General features: G+C 43.6%; 1 protein-coding gene across 3 annotated transcripts in view; it reads left to right on the top strand.

The window, feature by feature from the left end:
* Window positions 1-15,764, top strand: part of CPS1 (carbamoyl-phosphate synthase 1) — a 195,529-nt gene that overhangs the window by 163,511 nt on the left and 16,254 nt on the right. For all 3 annotated transcript variants that reach the window (XM_083703940.1, XM_083703938.1, XM_083703939.1), the window contains 5 exons: window positions 2,771-2,846; window positions 4,691-4,768; window positions 5,759-5,866; window positions 6,434-6,523; window positions 14,002-14,172. In XM_083703940.1, coding sequence (XP_083560066.1) covers window positions 2,771-2,846; window positions 4,691-4,768; window positions 5,759-5,866; window positions 6,434-6,523; window positions 14,002-14,172 — 523 coding nt within the window. The remainder of the gene's footprint in view (window positions 1-2,770; window positions 2,847-4,690; window positions 4,769-5,758; window positions 5,867-6,433; window positions 6,524-14,001; window positions 14,173-15,764) is intronic.

The following is a 15,764-nucleotide window of genomic DNA, read 5'->3' as shown; positions in this document are numbered from 1 at the left end:
TGGCAGCTGCTTTTCTTTCAGGATATGGCTGACAAAACAAAACAAGGAGAGCTGGGAATGAGCTGAATCAGTGCGCAGAGATGTTCTAAATACTCCCTCAACAAAGCTTAATGTGGCAAAGTGCTTATTCACAGATGAGAGGGTAGGAAGAGAAATAGAGTTTGCTGAACACAGTTCACACGTGCAGATGGAAATTGAGTTGAAGCCTTCTGATAATAGAAGAGAGGCAAACTATCCATCTGAGGGATGCAACCCTGGCACTGAAGGAAGCGGAAAGAATGTTTAAGCAGGGGGCGGGAATCTGATAAGTGCAAAAGGCCTTCGTGATATGATTAACTGTAAGTTACCGTTAAATAATTCAATTAAAACCTCTTTTGAATGGTTTTTTTAAAGCAATCCACAGGATTCTCAAGCTTAGAAGGAGTTCTTTGATCTGTCTGAAGTGCTGATCTTTTGTTTAGAAAGACAGGGACATCTTGCAAAAGGAGGTTTACTCTTCTTTTGAAGGTAATTGGCACATGGAATAACTTCCACATAGCTTTAATGGTTTCATCCTCATTAGTTCCAGTGGAATGTTTAATAAAAAATAACTAGAGATCCCATAATATGAAGTATTGTACAAGAACTGATGCAGCATAGTGGTTAAAATTTTGGTATGAAAGAGCAACAGTACCAACTACATAGACAAAACTGTATCGAATTCCAAAAGCATTTCAAACACCAATTTCTCTTAAGGGGAAAAGGTGTTTCACAAATAGGTTAGGCATTTGCCACCTTTGGGCTCTTCTGGACAGGGATTTTGCAGCACTTCTGTCTTTTTGGATTTTGCTGCGTGGTTCCACACAGTGGTGGTGGTGTTTTCTTCTGCTGGTATTCCAGAATAACATAGGCACCAGACTGCAATATTTCAAGGAAGATTCAGTATGATCCTGCTATATGTTCAGTAGTGTGGAAGGTATTGGGTGTATTCCTGCTGTTTCATATGGTGCCTGAGCAACACCTGTTTTGCGCCACTTCTGAGTCACTTCAGATGAGAGATCAGGCGGTATTGAAGCTGTTTAGGGAAATTTTTAATGATTGATGTTTTAATGTATTTTTTAACCTTCTGTTGGAAGCCACCCAGAGTGGCTGGGGAAATCCAACCAGATGGGTGGGGTAGAATTATTATTATTATTATTATTATTATTATTATTATTATTATTATTCCACCCTGAGGGAATATCTCAGTTGGTGGAGCATGAGACACTTAATCTCAGGATCATGGGTTCAAGCAATGGTTCTCGTGGTCCCTTCCAACTCTATGATTCTTTGAAATTCTGGGGTTAAGCATCAAGGCAGAGGGTGGGCACTAGCAAGAGTCAGATTTTTACTGACAGAAGAATTTAAAGAATTTCAGAATGCAGAGGGTGAAATGGTTAAAAACAAAAACAAAAAAAACCCCACCTACATACACACACTCATAACCCAATTTTTATAGGCAGAACAATTAGACAATTCTGGAATATCAAGGGTAAAATTATTTTTAAAAAAGGCACCTGGACATAAGTCAGATTTTTACTGGTTGAATACCAAAACAGCGAAGGGAGGTTTTGTGATGTTTCAGGAGCAGAAGATCTTTAGATGGTGCAGATGACAAAATCTGGTCTCATTCTTCAAAAAGAGTAGGAATCATTCTGATGGTGTGGAAGAAATTTTTAAAAAGACAAGAGCATACTCTATAAACAATTCACCTAGACAGACTCTTAGTTGATGACCTTGTTCACACATTGCATTGAACCATAGTTTGAAACAAACCTGGGCATCTCTTTCAGGCCAAACCTCAAGATCTATGGGTTTGTGAAAATCAAAAATATTTCTGGGTTGGCCCCAGGCAATGTGTGAGAATACCATACAATGTCATAGAGATTGTATGATTTAGCTAGATAACTCAGGATAGAGCATGAATTGTTTCTGAACAGGAAGTTCATATCCTCTTTACAAGGCTATTTTCAAGGTGGAATTTCATGATGACTTTTTCCATAAAAAATATTCTTCTTCTGAAGGCACCCCATGTGGCGAGAGTGCAAACCATGAGCTGAAAATCACCATGTTGAGGATTTTAGAAAATAGCAAAGCAACTACATAAAGAGAATGCATACATGGCTTGTGGGGTGGTGTGGGGGGAGGGGGAACTGAATCCCCACCTACCTGTTTTTTCCAGTGTACCTAAACTACTGTATCTCACAGATATTATAGCTGACCAAACCCCAAATTCAGAAATAACAAACCTTGAGAAAACTGTGAACATTTGTGTTGGCATTGTATTTTGATATGACAAACAATAGGTCCACTCATTCTCAACTTTCTCTGACATGATTCTTGTGATTCCAAAATGGAATTGTTTGGGCTTTGTGTGAAATAACCCGCTATGAAAGAAGATCAAATATGGATGACAAACCAAGCTGAAAACTTACTGTCCCAGAATTAGCATTTTACACACTGCTGTTTTCAGCAATGCCAAGTTACCTGTGAAACCATTGCAAATGATTGAGCAAGCGTAGATCTTGGGGAGAACCAGACTTTTTACACAATACCCCTGATTTGGTATATTCTTGGGGGCACTCACCTTTTTAGGGGTAAGTTCAATATTGTTTACCTTTGGTGAAGTGTTTCTTTATCCTTTCAGCTTAAGAAAGAACTGGGAGGATGAGTTGAATGGAAGACAGTTTCCGAAGATGAAAAGTGTGATATGACAGTATCTTTAACCTTTCCCTACCCTCTTCCTTCATAGTGGCTCAGCAATGAATGTAGTCCATACAGAAAAAGAGATGAAAAAGTTCTTGGCAGAGGCAACCAGAGTTTCACAGGTATTATGCAACACTGTCCTCATTTCCCTCCTCTCATTTGATTTTTATTTGTTTTAGGAAACTTGAATATGATTAAATTTGCTTATCCACATGAAGTCTTGCATGTTCCGACACTCTTAATTTGGGAACTTGTTTGATACTTGGAACATTCCTTCTTACAAAGGTGCCTTTGATTTCTCATAGTAACAGTAAAAGATTAAGGCATTTGTAAATTCGTAGTAGTAGTGTGTATGCACATGGATGTTGAAATATACTCAGAATCGCAAAGTGATTTCATGCTCTTTATTCAGCTCATAGTGGTGAGGAGGAATGAAAGTCCCCTCAAACTATCTGCTTTATATACATTATTTACACAACGGGCTGCACGTGATTGGCTAATTCCGGAATTCTCCTGTAGACCAATCAGGTTGTGGATTCACTTCTATCTGGAGCTGGATTGGGTGGCTACTGCCGACCAATCATACTGCTGCATTGTTCTAGGACCGATCAGACTGCTGCATTCTGAATCCTATTGTTCTAGGACCAATCAGACTGCTGCATTTTGGATCCTATTGTTCTAGGACCAATCAGACTGCTGCATTTTGGATCCTATTGTTCTAGGACCAATCAGACTGCTGCAGTTTGGATCCTATTCAACTCAGTACATAACAGATGTGTATTGTCTTCTTCATCTTCATTATTATTATTATTATTATTATTATTATTATTATTAAATTTCCAGATCAGGTGAACTTTGCTTATACCCTTATTAGTTAATTGAATTTCATGGCTTTGTTTTTAAAAAAATGAAAATAAATAAAACTTTTAACTACATTGCTTTGTGCCGCCTGTGTTTCCTTTGGCCCAAGGAAGAGAACCATTCCATTTAGCATTAACCTGCTGTCATTATTGGCCTAAAGAGATTGCAGTGTGAATGATGATAGTCACAATTTTCCAGTGAAAGTATTTCAGAAGATCCAGGACAAAATGGTGTTGGTTGTTTTTATTTTGTACTTTTCATGGGAAATAAGTTTGATTGGTGTGCCGGGTGATGTTCAGTTGGAGTAAGAAAAGTGTAGTCTGTAATTTTAAGGAGAATTAATAGCATACGGCAATGCCCAGGAAACAGATCCTGAGCAATCGTTATGTGCAGTATTAAACAATTATACGTTCTGCTGACTTGCGTCTGTAACTGCCATTGGTAGTGATGTACAGTATAGGATGAAGCTGTAGAAGAGGCGTGAAGAAAGGAAGATTAAAGAGTTTGTTTTCAGACAACATATTGAAATTACATGAAAGTTCTTAAGCCAGTCTGTGAATCTTTCCTGCTAATGTTCTTTAATTGCACATGATTCCCGAGTAATAATAACTCATTTTGCGTATGTGTAAGCAGCAGCCGCCATTACTCACACTCCCCAGAATGTGCTTGTTGGAGGGCCACAACTTTATTAAACTTTTCTCAGCTACAAATAATTGCAACAACTTTAACCCCACCCCATCGGTGCTGGTTTCCTAATGCTTAAGCTGAGATAGAACTCATGTTTTTACATTTAGAGATGCTTCCATTTTCTGGACTGGATTTTCACATTCTCAGAAGAAGCTCGGTTTTCAAAGAGCTCAGCTCTTATGCCATGTAGGCTGAAAATCATTATGGCAATTTTCAGTTCATTTCCAAACGTCCACTCCATAGCCAAGAGGGGGCTGCAAACTTGCTAAGTCTGATTCTGTTACAATGATTCCCCCCCCCCCAATCCTTTCTTTCTACTGAAATATTTCAAATACTAGAATTCATGCCAGTTACTAACACAGTGCCAAATAATAGTCATACAGGATGTATATTTTTTTCTTCCTTGTGATATCAATAGGAACACCCTGTTGTGCTGACAAAATTCATTGAAGGAGCTCGGGAAGTGGAAATGGATGCTGTTGCAAAGAATGGAAAGGTACAAACTTCTTCCTTAAATAATGCTTTAAAAAAATACTTCCCGGGATTTACAGATGGAATATTAAAGCAGCTTAACAAATGTTTTATTCCAAGTTCTAGATCAGGGATGTGGAGCCCGCTTCACAATGGGGGCAACATTCTCTTCTGGGAAACCTTTCGGGGAACACATGCCAGAGGTGGGCGGGGCCAGCGGCAAAAGTGTGTGGAGCAATGCATGGACAATAGGCTCGTTACTAAGCACAACTGCACCTGCCTCCATCTACGCAAGCAAAATGCGTTATCAGAATTCAAGGACCCATTCCAACCAGGCCAAAGCGTGAAACAAGATACAGTATAGCAGACTCATCAGTTCACACATAGCAGAGGATATCTTAGATTGCCCCTGAGAGTTTGAAAAATGTTAGCTGAATTCTGTGATGGATCTGGAATGGCTCTCCATTATGCCATGGTACAGTAATTGTGCACAGAGATCTCTAATTCCCGGCATCCACTGCAAGCATCACCAAAGTGTTAAACAGCCTGGCATAACAAATAGAAGTAAATAAAAATAGTAAGTAAGCATTCATATGCTGTGTTTGAGGTAGTTTGTAGTCCTTACAAAAACCCTATAAAATAGGGCAGGAGTGAGGACCCAACATTCTAGGTAAGTTCATATGAGGGAATTCAATCTTTCAGATAGCTTGGACCTAAGTAAAACAAAATGTTTAGAACGATAATAGGCTTCAGCACTATGCATACATACCTGGCTGTAAGTCCTATGGAATTCAGCAGGTTTGCTTTTGAGTAGAAATGTATAGAATTGGACTGTTAAATTAGAAGAAGGCTGGTAAGTGAAGAGAGAAGATATTTGGGGATAACAGTCGTTAGCAGATAACAAGGTTTAAACATTGTACAGCTTATTTAACCACGAAGCACTGGCTCACAGCCATTTTAGCTACCACAGTTTGCTATTACATACTAACACTTTTACTGGCTCTTTTTTGAGCAGGTTATCTGTCATGCTGTTTCTGAGCATGTGGAAGATGCTGGTGTTCACTCTGGAGATGCTACGTTGATGTTCCCTGCACAAACGATTAGCCAAGGAGCCTTGGAGAAGGTCAGCGTGGTTTTGTTTTGTTTTAATGATAACGGGCAGCATTAGACCGTGGACACTATTAACTATACTAATAAACTCTTTAGAGACACACTGAAAACAATTATGGCCACCAGAGTGGAATTGGGTAGCTCTCACAGAGTTTGTTTTAAAAAGAGAGGAAAAGGCTAGTGTATGTTCTGTGCCAAGGCACTACAGCAATCCAATATGTGTTCTGCCTCAGGGCAAGCAAGTTAACTCAGAGATACATTATTTGCATCGTCTTGATCCATAAGTAATAGAGAGACCCACTGGTCCTCCATGTTGTAGATCTGGCTGCTTCCTTTATTTGCTGTGTTAGGGGGAGTTAGGGAGCGATGAAGCAAGCCTGGAAACGCAACTTGGAGCTCATTCTCAGGCGTAATTTGGGACAGTTCTGACAGTGAAGAGCCAGCACTTATCTGCAAGATGTTTAAGGGAGTGGTGGCTGTCCAATTCCAGGTTCTCAGGTTGTTGCTGTGGTGGTAGTTGTTTTACTTTGGGGAGCAGGAGGTTGTCTGAGTAAATACATGCTTTCTTCTGTTCTCTCAGGTGAAAATTGCAACCAGGAAGATTGCAGATGCCTTTGCTATCTCTGGACCATTCAATGTTCAGTTTCTCATCCGGGGAAATGAAGTCTTGGTGAGACCCATTTTAGCTCAATGTACAAAGTGGCTCATCATCATAATAAAGAGGGAGCTCTCCTTCAAAAGCCCTCTTTTTCTTTTTCTTGATACCCATGGGGCTGTCCCTGAATAAGTCTGGCCCAACCCATAGCTGCGGACATGCCTTGGACCTGGTGTTTACCTCTATGGATGTTGGTGATGTGATGTGACACTAAGTAAAAGCGAAACGAAAGAAGTGCCATGGTCAGATCACTTCCTGGTGCAACTGGACTTCTCTGTGACCCTTCCCCTCTGCAGGGAGGTGGGACCGATTTGGATGGTCCGCCCCCGCCCCTTAATGGATCCAAATGGTTTCCAGAGAGTGGTAGGGGATGCTTTATCCCATGTTGATGGCCTTTCAGCCGATTCCCTGGTGGCCCGCTGGAATGTGTAGTTAACCAGAACAATTGACTGTTTGGCTCCGAAGCACCCTCTCCGATTGCATGGAGCCCGGGCAGCCCCGTGGTTTTCCACGGATCTGAGGGCAATGAAACAATTGTTGAGACGGCTAGAGCGCCGATGGCGGATATCTCATTCCGAATCTGACCGGACACAGGTTAGAGCTCAACGTTGAGCCTACCAAGTGGCGATAGCGACGGTGAAGAAGACTCTATTGCATCTGCAGAAAACAGCAGCAGGAGACTTTTTCAGGTGGTTCACAATTTAGCGGAACCACCTGCGACATCGGGGCCCAGTACGGGCCACATGATCTCCTGCAATGATTTTGCAAAGATTTTTGCAGATAAAATCGCTCAGATTCGGGAAGAAGTAGACTCCACCGTGGGAGCAGGGCCAGGGCGGAAGAGTGCTAGAGTCCTGTCTAGTCAAGTTGTGTGGGATCAATTCCAATCTGTTACCTCCGAGGATGTGGACAGGCTGCTTGGACGAGTGAAGCCAACCACCTGTCTCCTGGATCCTTTTTTTAAAAAAAAGATATTTATTAGAAGTTTCCAAAATTACAGAAAAAAGAAAAGAAGAAAACAACATAAAATTTAACAAAACATACAAAACAATACATCAAAAAAGGAAAAAAGAAACAAACAAACATAAAAACTAATACAACAATAACAATAAAAAACACACATCCAATATTCCATATCTTTATCTTTCATTTACTTGTTTCATCGACCTCCTCACACCTCCCTTTTTGTATTCTAGTTTAGTTATTTTGTTTCAGCAAATTCTTTCCATCTTTCTCAATTTTTATTGAGTAATTTGTCTTAACAGTCTAACCTATTAATTAACTCAGCAAATCCTTTCCATCTTTCACTATATTCTGTCATTAAATTTACCTTAATTTATTTTGACCTTATCTTACCATAAAATACCTTAAAGCTTAAAACTTAATATTTATTTGTACATACAGTGGTGCCCCGCAAGATGAACGCCTCGCAAGACAAAAAACCCGCTAGACGAAAGGGTTTTCCGTTTTGGAGGCGCTTCGCAAAACGAATTTCCCTATGGGCTTGCTTCACAAGAAGAAAGCCCATAGGGAAATCTCCGGGGACCTCTTTTAAATGCTGGCGTTGGGGAGCAAAGCCTTCCCCCCCCTCCGGCCTTCAGAAGAGGTCTAGGAAGGCCAGCGGGGGCCGAAAGGCTTTGCTCCCCAACGCCAGCATTTTAAAAGCAGTCCGAGATAGCAGGGAAGCGCTTCCCGCTATCCCGGATGGCTTTTGAAGGCAGGCGGGGGGGAGCAAAGACCCCCTGAAGCGCTGCGTTTCTCCGCTCTTCCGGGAAGGCAGCCAGGGGGGACAAAGACTTTTGCCTCCCGCCAGCCTTCAAGTGAGGTCCAGGACCCCGGGGTCCGCTGTCCCGGGGTTTTTAAAATGCTGGCGGGCGGGGTTTTTAAAATGCTGGCCTGCCTACCTTCCCGGGGGCTTTTAAAAATTCCTCCGCTGTCCCGGGGCGATTTTAAAATGCTGGCGGGCGGCAGCACTGCCGCCCGCCAGCATTTTAAGATCGCCCCGGACAGTGGAGAAGTCCTCCGCTGTCCCAGGGTTTTTAAAATGCTGGCGGGCGGCAGCGAAGGATTCGCTGCCGCCCGCCAGCATTTTAAAATTGCCCCGCGACAGCGGAGAAGTCTCCACTGTCCCGGGAAGGCAGGCGGGTGGGGGGAGCAAAGACTTTCGCCCCCCACCGGCCTTCAGAAGAGGTCAGGGGACAGACTGTCCCCGGACCTGGTCTGAAGGCGGTTTCCATAGGAACGCATTAATTGATTTTTAATGCATTCCTATGGGAAACCGTGCTTCGCAAGACGAAAAACTCGCAAGACGAAAAGACTTGCAGAACGAATTAATTTCGTCTTGCGAGGCACCACTGTAATTCCTTATATCATTTCTACCAAAGCCAAATATTTTCATTCCAACATTTTTCCTAATGCTCATTAATTTTACACTAATTCCCAAAATATTTTTATTTATTTTTTTTCTTCCAATCTTCCTCCAACGTCTCTTCTTCCTGGTCTCGGGTTATGTCAGTCCTTACTGTCCATTCCATCTAGTCCATCAACCTGGTAATCTTATGTCCGAGGTTCTTAAGTCTTTTCCATGTCCCTTCTGCAGATCTTCTTCTTGTTTGTACCTGCACTTTACCTTGTCTTTTGTTGATCTCTTTCTTAATTTCTTTTCTTTCTCGTTGAGGAGTAGGTCTCGGGGATACTCCAACTCAAAAATATCTCTCCTCAGCAGATCAGCCCATTCCCCACAGTCCCATTCCCCACATTCGGCAGTGTAGTCCAGAAAATATTTAAAAGCATGTTTCAAAGTCCTTCCAAAATTAAGGCCCCCCACATCTCCAGACTCCCCCTGGCCCACTCCAAATTCAGTCTTCAAGGACAGCGGTTTATGCTCCTGCAGGGCCTCGGGTCTCTCCATTTGTGTTACTTGAGGTTCAACAGCAACCTCCTCCATTATCTTCTGCATTTGCACTTGCCCTGTCAAAACAGGTTCCTGCGTTGGCTCCTGAATGGTTTCTGTATAAATATTCACTGTTTGTCCAAAATCTTTGACTGCAACAGTCATCAAATCCATCTTCTCATGCATCTGCTCCAACAAAGCACTTGTCTTGCAAAAAGCAAGCACCAAAACTTCTTCCAAACACATTTTTATTCAAGGTCAGAGTCTGGTCCCACGATCTTAATCTCCACAGCTGTGAAATCCCCAGATCGACTCCAGCAACAATTTAACAAGCTCCCTCTAGAGGGAACAATTTCCATTTGTATCCATCTTTTGAAAGCAGGTCCAACAAAAGAGAATTACTTTCACTTTTCAAATTCTTTGTTTCTTTTAAATACAAAAGGCAACATTGGAATCAATTTGTTTCTCTTCTTTAACTATCTGTCAAAAGGCGTTCCATTCACAGTCAATGAACTTCCCCAAAAATCTCTGTCTCTGACACCCCATTCCCAGGTTTGAGACGGTGGAAATTTATCTTTCTTTACTCTCTCTCCTGCAGGCTTGAACAATCAAAATTCCCCCTCTTTACTCCTGCTTCCAAGAGGGGTTTAAAACTGGAGGAATTTTAAACCTTTATATACGACTTTCCTGACTTTAGCTTGCACAATTTTTGCTTCAGTCTATTTACAAAAGCGGAAGGTGGACTTCCTGTTTAGAACCTTCCCGCTTCAGTGCCAAATTAAAATGTTTCTTAATCCAATTTTCCGTTCTACTCACGGGTACTTGTTTAGAGTCCAATTGTCCACAGGAAAAAGTCAGCGCTCTCCGGCAACGGCTGTGTGGCTTCACTCCGTAAAAATAGCGGTTGATTCAAAACACCGCGCCGCTCACCCCACGTCGCTTTGGATCCCCGAAAAAGGGGTTTCCTTGCGAGTAGGGGAGGCGCTCCTGGTGTCAACCGAATCCCACGTTCCCAGGCTTCCTCTGCCTGGGATTTTTGAAGGGTCTCCGCCTTCGCCGCGGCGGCAAGACCCGATTTTCGCAGAGCGGGTTCCTCTTGATCAGAGGAATTCCGCCATTGCCGATGGCACTAACCCGGAAGTCTCCCTGTCTCCTGGATCCTTGCCCATCCTGGCTTATAAAAGCTAGCCGGGAAGGACTGGGCGATGGGCTTCGTGGGGTGGTGAATGCTTCCCTCCGTGAGGGAGCCTTCCCAGACCCGCTGAAAGAGGCAGTTATTAAACCGCTTCTTAAAAAAACATCTTTAGATGCGTCCACGATGGCCAATTATCGCCCAGTCTCAAATCTTCCATTCTTGGGCAAGGTGATTGAGCGAGTGGTTGCTGAACAACTCCAGGCACGCCTGGAAGAAGCAGACCATTTGGATCCCTTCCAGTCGGGATTCAGGCCTCATCATGGGACTGAAACTGCCTTGGTCGCACTGGTTGATGATCTCCGGTGGGCTAGGGACAAAGGTGAGAGCTGTTTCCTAGTTCTGCTGGATCTCTCAGCGGCGTTTGATACCATCGACCATAACATCCTTCTGGACCGTCTTGAGGGGCTGGGAGTTGGGGGCACTGTCATACAGTGGTTCCGCTCCTTCCTCCGGGGCCGTGTTCAGAAAGTGGGGAGGGGATGAGTGTTCAGACCCCTGGGCTCTCACTTGTGGGGTGCCTCAGGGTTCTGTCCTCTCCCCCATGCTTTTTAACATTTACATGCAGCCACTGGGAGAGATCATCAGGAGGTTTGGGCTGGGTGTTCATCAGTATGCGGATGATACCCAGCTCTACCTCTCTTTTAAATCAGAACCAGTGAAGGTGGTGAAGGTCCTGTGTGAGTGTCTGGAGGCGGTTGGAGTATAGATGGCGGCTAACAGATTGAGGTTGAATCCTGACAAGACAGAAGTACTGTTTTGGGGGGACAGGAGGCGGGCAGGTGTGGAGGATTCCCTGGTCCTGAATGGGGTAACTGTGCCCCTGAAGGACCAGGTGCGCAGCCTGGGAGTCATTTTGGACTCACAGCTGTCCATGGAGGCACAGGTCAAATCTGTATCCAGGGCAGCTGTTTACCAGCTCCATCTGGTACGTAGGCTGAGACCCTATCTGCCTGCAGACTGTCTCGCTAGAGTGATACATGCTCTGTTTATCTCCCGCTTGGACTACTGCAATGCGCTTGGACTACTGCAATGGGGCTACCTTTGAAGGTGACCCGGAAACTACAACTAATCCAGAATGCGGCAGCTAGACTGGTGACTGGGAGCGGCCGCCGAGACCATATAACACCGGTCTTCAAAGACCTACATTGGCTCCCAGTACTGTACGTTTCCAAGCACAATTCAAAGTGTTGGTGCTGACCTTTAAAGCCCTAAACGGCCTCGGTCCAGTATATCTGAAGGAGCGTCTCCTCCCCCATCGTTCTGCCCAGACACTGAGGTCCAGCTCTGAGGGCCATCTGGCGGTTCCCTCACTGCAAGAGGCCAAGTTACAGGGAACCAGGCAGAGGGCCTTCTCGGTAGTGGCGCCCGCCCTGTGGAACGCCCTCCCATCAGATGTCAAAGAGATAAACATCTACCTGACATTCAGAAGACATCTGAAGGCAGCCCTGTTCAGGGAAGTTTTTAATATGTGACATTTTAGTGTATCTTTCATCTTTGTTGGAAGCCGCCCAGAGTGGCTGGGGAAACCCAGCCAGATGGGCGGGGTACAAATAATAAATTATTATTATTATTATTATTATTATTATTATTATTATTATTATTATACCCACTGGGCGAAAAATCACCAAGGCTGTTGCCGCTGTTTGCTGCACCGCGTGGGACAGTGCTAGGCACATAATATCTGCCTTGTTTGCTGCTACATGGATCTTTGTACCACTGATACTCTGCCATTCACCACTTTATAAGGCGCCCTGTGATACAATTTTGAGAAAAGAACTCTGTCTGCCCACACAATGCAGTAATTTGAGGATAAAGCAAGCTCTGTAGAATTGCCGTCTCTCAGCAAGTGTGTTAGCTCAGCACTGGGCTTAAATCAGATCAGCACTAAATAAGATTGGTAAGAATGTTATACGAGACTCATCCTATTAGCACAGCACAAGTTTAACTCTACAATACATACCTATTTTGCTTTCTACGGTCATTATGGATAGCTAGAGAGCAAAACGGAAGGCAGAGGGGTAGAAGAAAACATAGGAAGATGGTGTGCCTTCAAAGCAGTTTTACTGAAAGGGCGACATTTTCATAGAGCTCTCACCCCCATGTAAAAAAAATCTAGTGCCTACACTTACTCCTAGCCCTCAGGTCCAGCTATTGCAGCACTTCAGGACCAAACTAAGAAAGACATTAATTGCATGAATGCAATTAGCATGGACAGCTAAAAAAAATATTAATTGTAGATGGCAATGGGGGATGGAGAGCAATATTTGGACAGCAGGAGGTGGGAGTGAGAGTTTAACCCTTTTCCTTCTTGGTCCATTGTTGAAAACCCTCCCTCCTTCAGGAAGCTACTATTTGCACCAGGAGGGAAAACTCATTTGAGGCCAGTGGAGACAGCATTGTAGGGAAGGGACTTGAGTTGGGACCACTGTGGAGCAGAGCAAGGGAGAAGATCAAATGTTCTCTCCTGATCTTCTACAGGGGCCCCTGAAGCTGCTATATACATTTTTTTTAATTTATTGTTTGTCCCCCCCCTCCCAGTCCAAGCAATTATCAAAGTCTTCTCTCAAGGCTAGAAGGGCAACTCAACCTCAGTTTGTGCTCCTCAAAGACTCACACTATGGATGGCCCCAAATCCTACAAGGTTAAAAAAAAAGTCCCCTTCCCTCCTTATAACAGTAGCAGCATGGCACCATTTTCTTCATGCATGTGCTGTAATACAGCACACTGTTTTTAAGCCTGTATGCAACTTTCTTTCATATACTTACAATAAAGGAGCATAGCTACTCTCATGAAAGCCTATCCTGCTTCTCTGATGTGAGCTGGGAATTCAGAGTGAAAAGTGATGAGGCCCAATGTATCGTGAAACAATCCCCTTATGGTTTCAGTCTAATTCTTTCCTGTCTACAGATCCTTTGTTTCCCCTTCGCCATCCCTCCTGTATCGTTATTGCCCATTGGTAGTGCCCTGTCACACTCAAATGTGCCACGCTTGCCCTCTTGACTCTTACATACACTTCTCTTGTGGCTCCCCCTGAAAGTGCCCGCAGAATAAGACGATTTAGCTTTATGAGCCTGCAGTGTTCAGTTATGGGAAATGTTGCCCATCCTACAAAACATGAACTGAAGGAAATGATTAACCATTTGGGGATACAGGTTGTCTGACTTTAAAATATGTGATCTCAGAAAGTGTTGAGACTCTACTAGGCCTTTCCTCTTGCTATTGCCTATATCTGCTTTGAGTGTAGCAGGTGGTCATTTCTATTCACTCTCAGATGGTGGGAAATGAGGTCTAACTTCCAAAGACGTTTTGAGTGTTGGCAGTGGCTAACACTGCAAGGAAGGCATTTGTCTTTCCTCACAATGAGGGCGCGGGGGTTTAAAGGTGCTTTCCCTGCCTCATCCTCAGGTGATAGAGTGCAACCTGCGAGCTTCACGCTCTTTCCCATTTGTGTCCAAATCTCTTGGTCTTGATTTCATTGATGTGGCCACTAAAGTGATGACTGGGGAGCAAGTCCACGAGGACACCCTTCCTGCGCTGCCAAAACCCATGATTCCTTCAGACTACGTGGGCATTAAGGTAAGCCTGAAGCAGTTAAGTCTTCATGTGATAGGTTCAGCTCTGATTGCCCATTCATTTGATGGATAAGGGGGGAAAGGAGTTATATTGGTAAGAGAAATAGGTTAAATATCCCCACTTTTTGATGAGAATGCAATGGGCAAAAAGTGTGTGTGTGTGTGTGTGTGTGTGTGTGTGTGTGTGTGTGTGTGTAAAGGTTGGAATTAAAAACTAGAAACATCAAAAGTGGATGACTCTTGCATATTGGCAGTGTTATTGTATGCAGAGGCAGCTGGCGTGCTTAACCAAAAGGAGACAGGTGACACTGCTGTATCTAGAAGCGGTTAGCCCTGGATTTCATAGTTTCGGACCCTTTCTCTCTGGTTATTCCCACCCCAAAAGAAGCTTTGTTGTATATCTGTGTTTTGCTTTAGTTATTTGTATGGAAGTCACAACCACAGGATTTGTCTATCTAGGAGGCAACAAAATGCTTTTACGTGCCTATGGCATGTATGATTATTAAAATGTCAGAAATAATTAGAAGTATCTCAACAGGCACTTTGGGATTGACAGAACCTTTTAAATATTAAGTACATTATTATTAATTAGTTTTACCTTCTCCTGAAGTGCCCCAGACCAACACCCTGATACTGTCTTCCTTTGAACTTTTGCTCTCCCATTTAAAAAGCTAGCCCAAAACATCTGGCCACAAGCCAAACTTGTCAAAAGCCAAAGAGGGGGAGGCTTCCCTGCGTCTGTCTCACAGCCACAAGACAGGAGGGCCCATCACAACTGCTTCTCTGGGTTGGATTGTCTGTCCCCATCCATCTCTGTTTTCCACCCTGTCACTAAAGAAGGATAACTGGACAAGTTTAGGGGAATGAGGCTGCAAGAAAAAATTGTGGGTATTTGTATAAATGTCTTGGTGAACAGAGGAGGGTCCCTGGCTCTCCTTGAAGATGACTCATAAACTTCAGTTGGTCCAAAATGCAGCAGTCGGGTTACTGGCTGCTGTTCACTTCAGAGTCCATATAACTCATGCCTCATGGCTGCCAGTTCATTTCTGGGCTCCCTTCAAAATGCTTAGTGTTTAAAGCCCTAAATGACTCAGGCCTCCAAGACCTCAAAGGCTGCCTCCTTCCCCACAGACCCCTTTAGGTGCTAAGATCGGCAGAAGGGGTTCCTAGATGCCATAAGATGGCACACTTGCCCTCTGCAACTAGAGCAATTTTACCCTTAGGCTTAAATATTTATTACATAACTTACTGGAGAAATATTTTCAGATACCATATTTCAGCCTAGGGTTATAGAAGTACATGGCATTTCATTTCTTCCCACATTGAACAACCCACATGGTACTAAATGTTTTAAGCGTGTACGCATAATGTGAATAGTCTCCAAGAGCAGGTCTCAAAAATTTACAACCTACCAGTATAAATGCAGACCAAGGAAATATGAACCGTAGTCTGCCAGAGTACATGCGTTTCTTCCCCATGTTTTTGCTGGGGTGGCAGAGTGGTCAAGCACCTGGCTGGCCACACTGGAACACCCATGGGCTGCGCTTGGGTTGTTGGGTCACAGCATGTGCAAGCCTTAGAAAAATCATTACTATT

This window comes from Podarcis gaigeae, assembly GCF_964106915.1.
Source record: "Podarcis gaigeae genome assembly, chromosome: 1".
Taxonomy (NCBI): domain Eukaryota; kingdom Metazoa; phylum Chordata; class Lepidosauria; order Squamata; family Lacertidae; genus Podarcis; species Podarcis gaigeae.
Note: the sequence above shows the minus strand (reverse complement) of the source record. Positions and strands in the feature narration are given on the sequence as shown.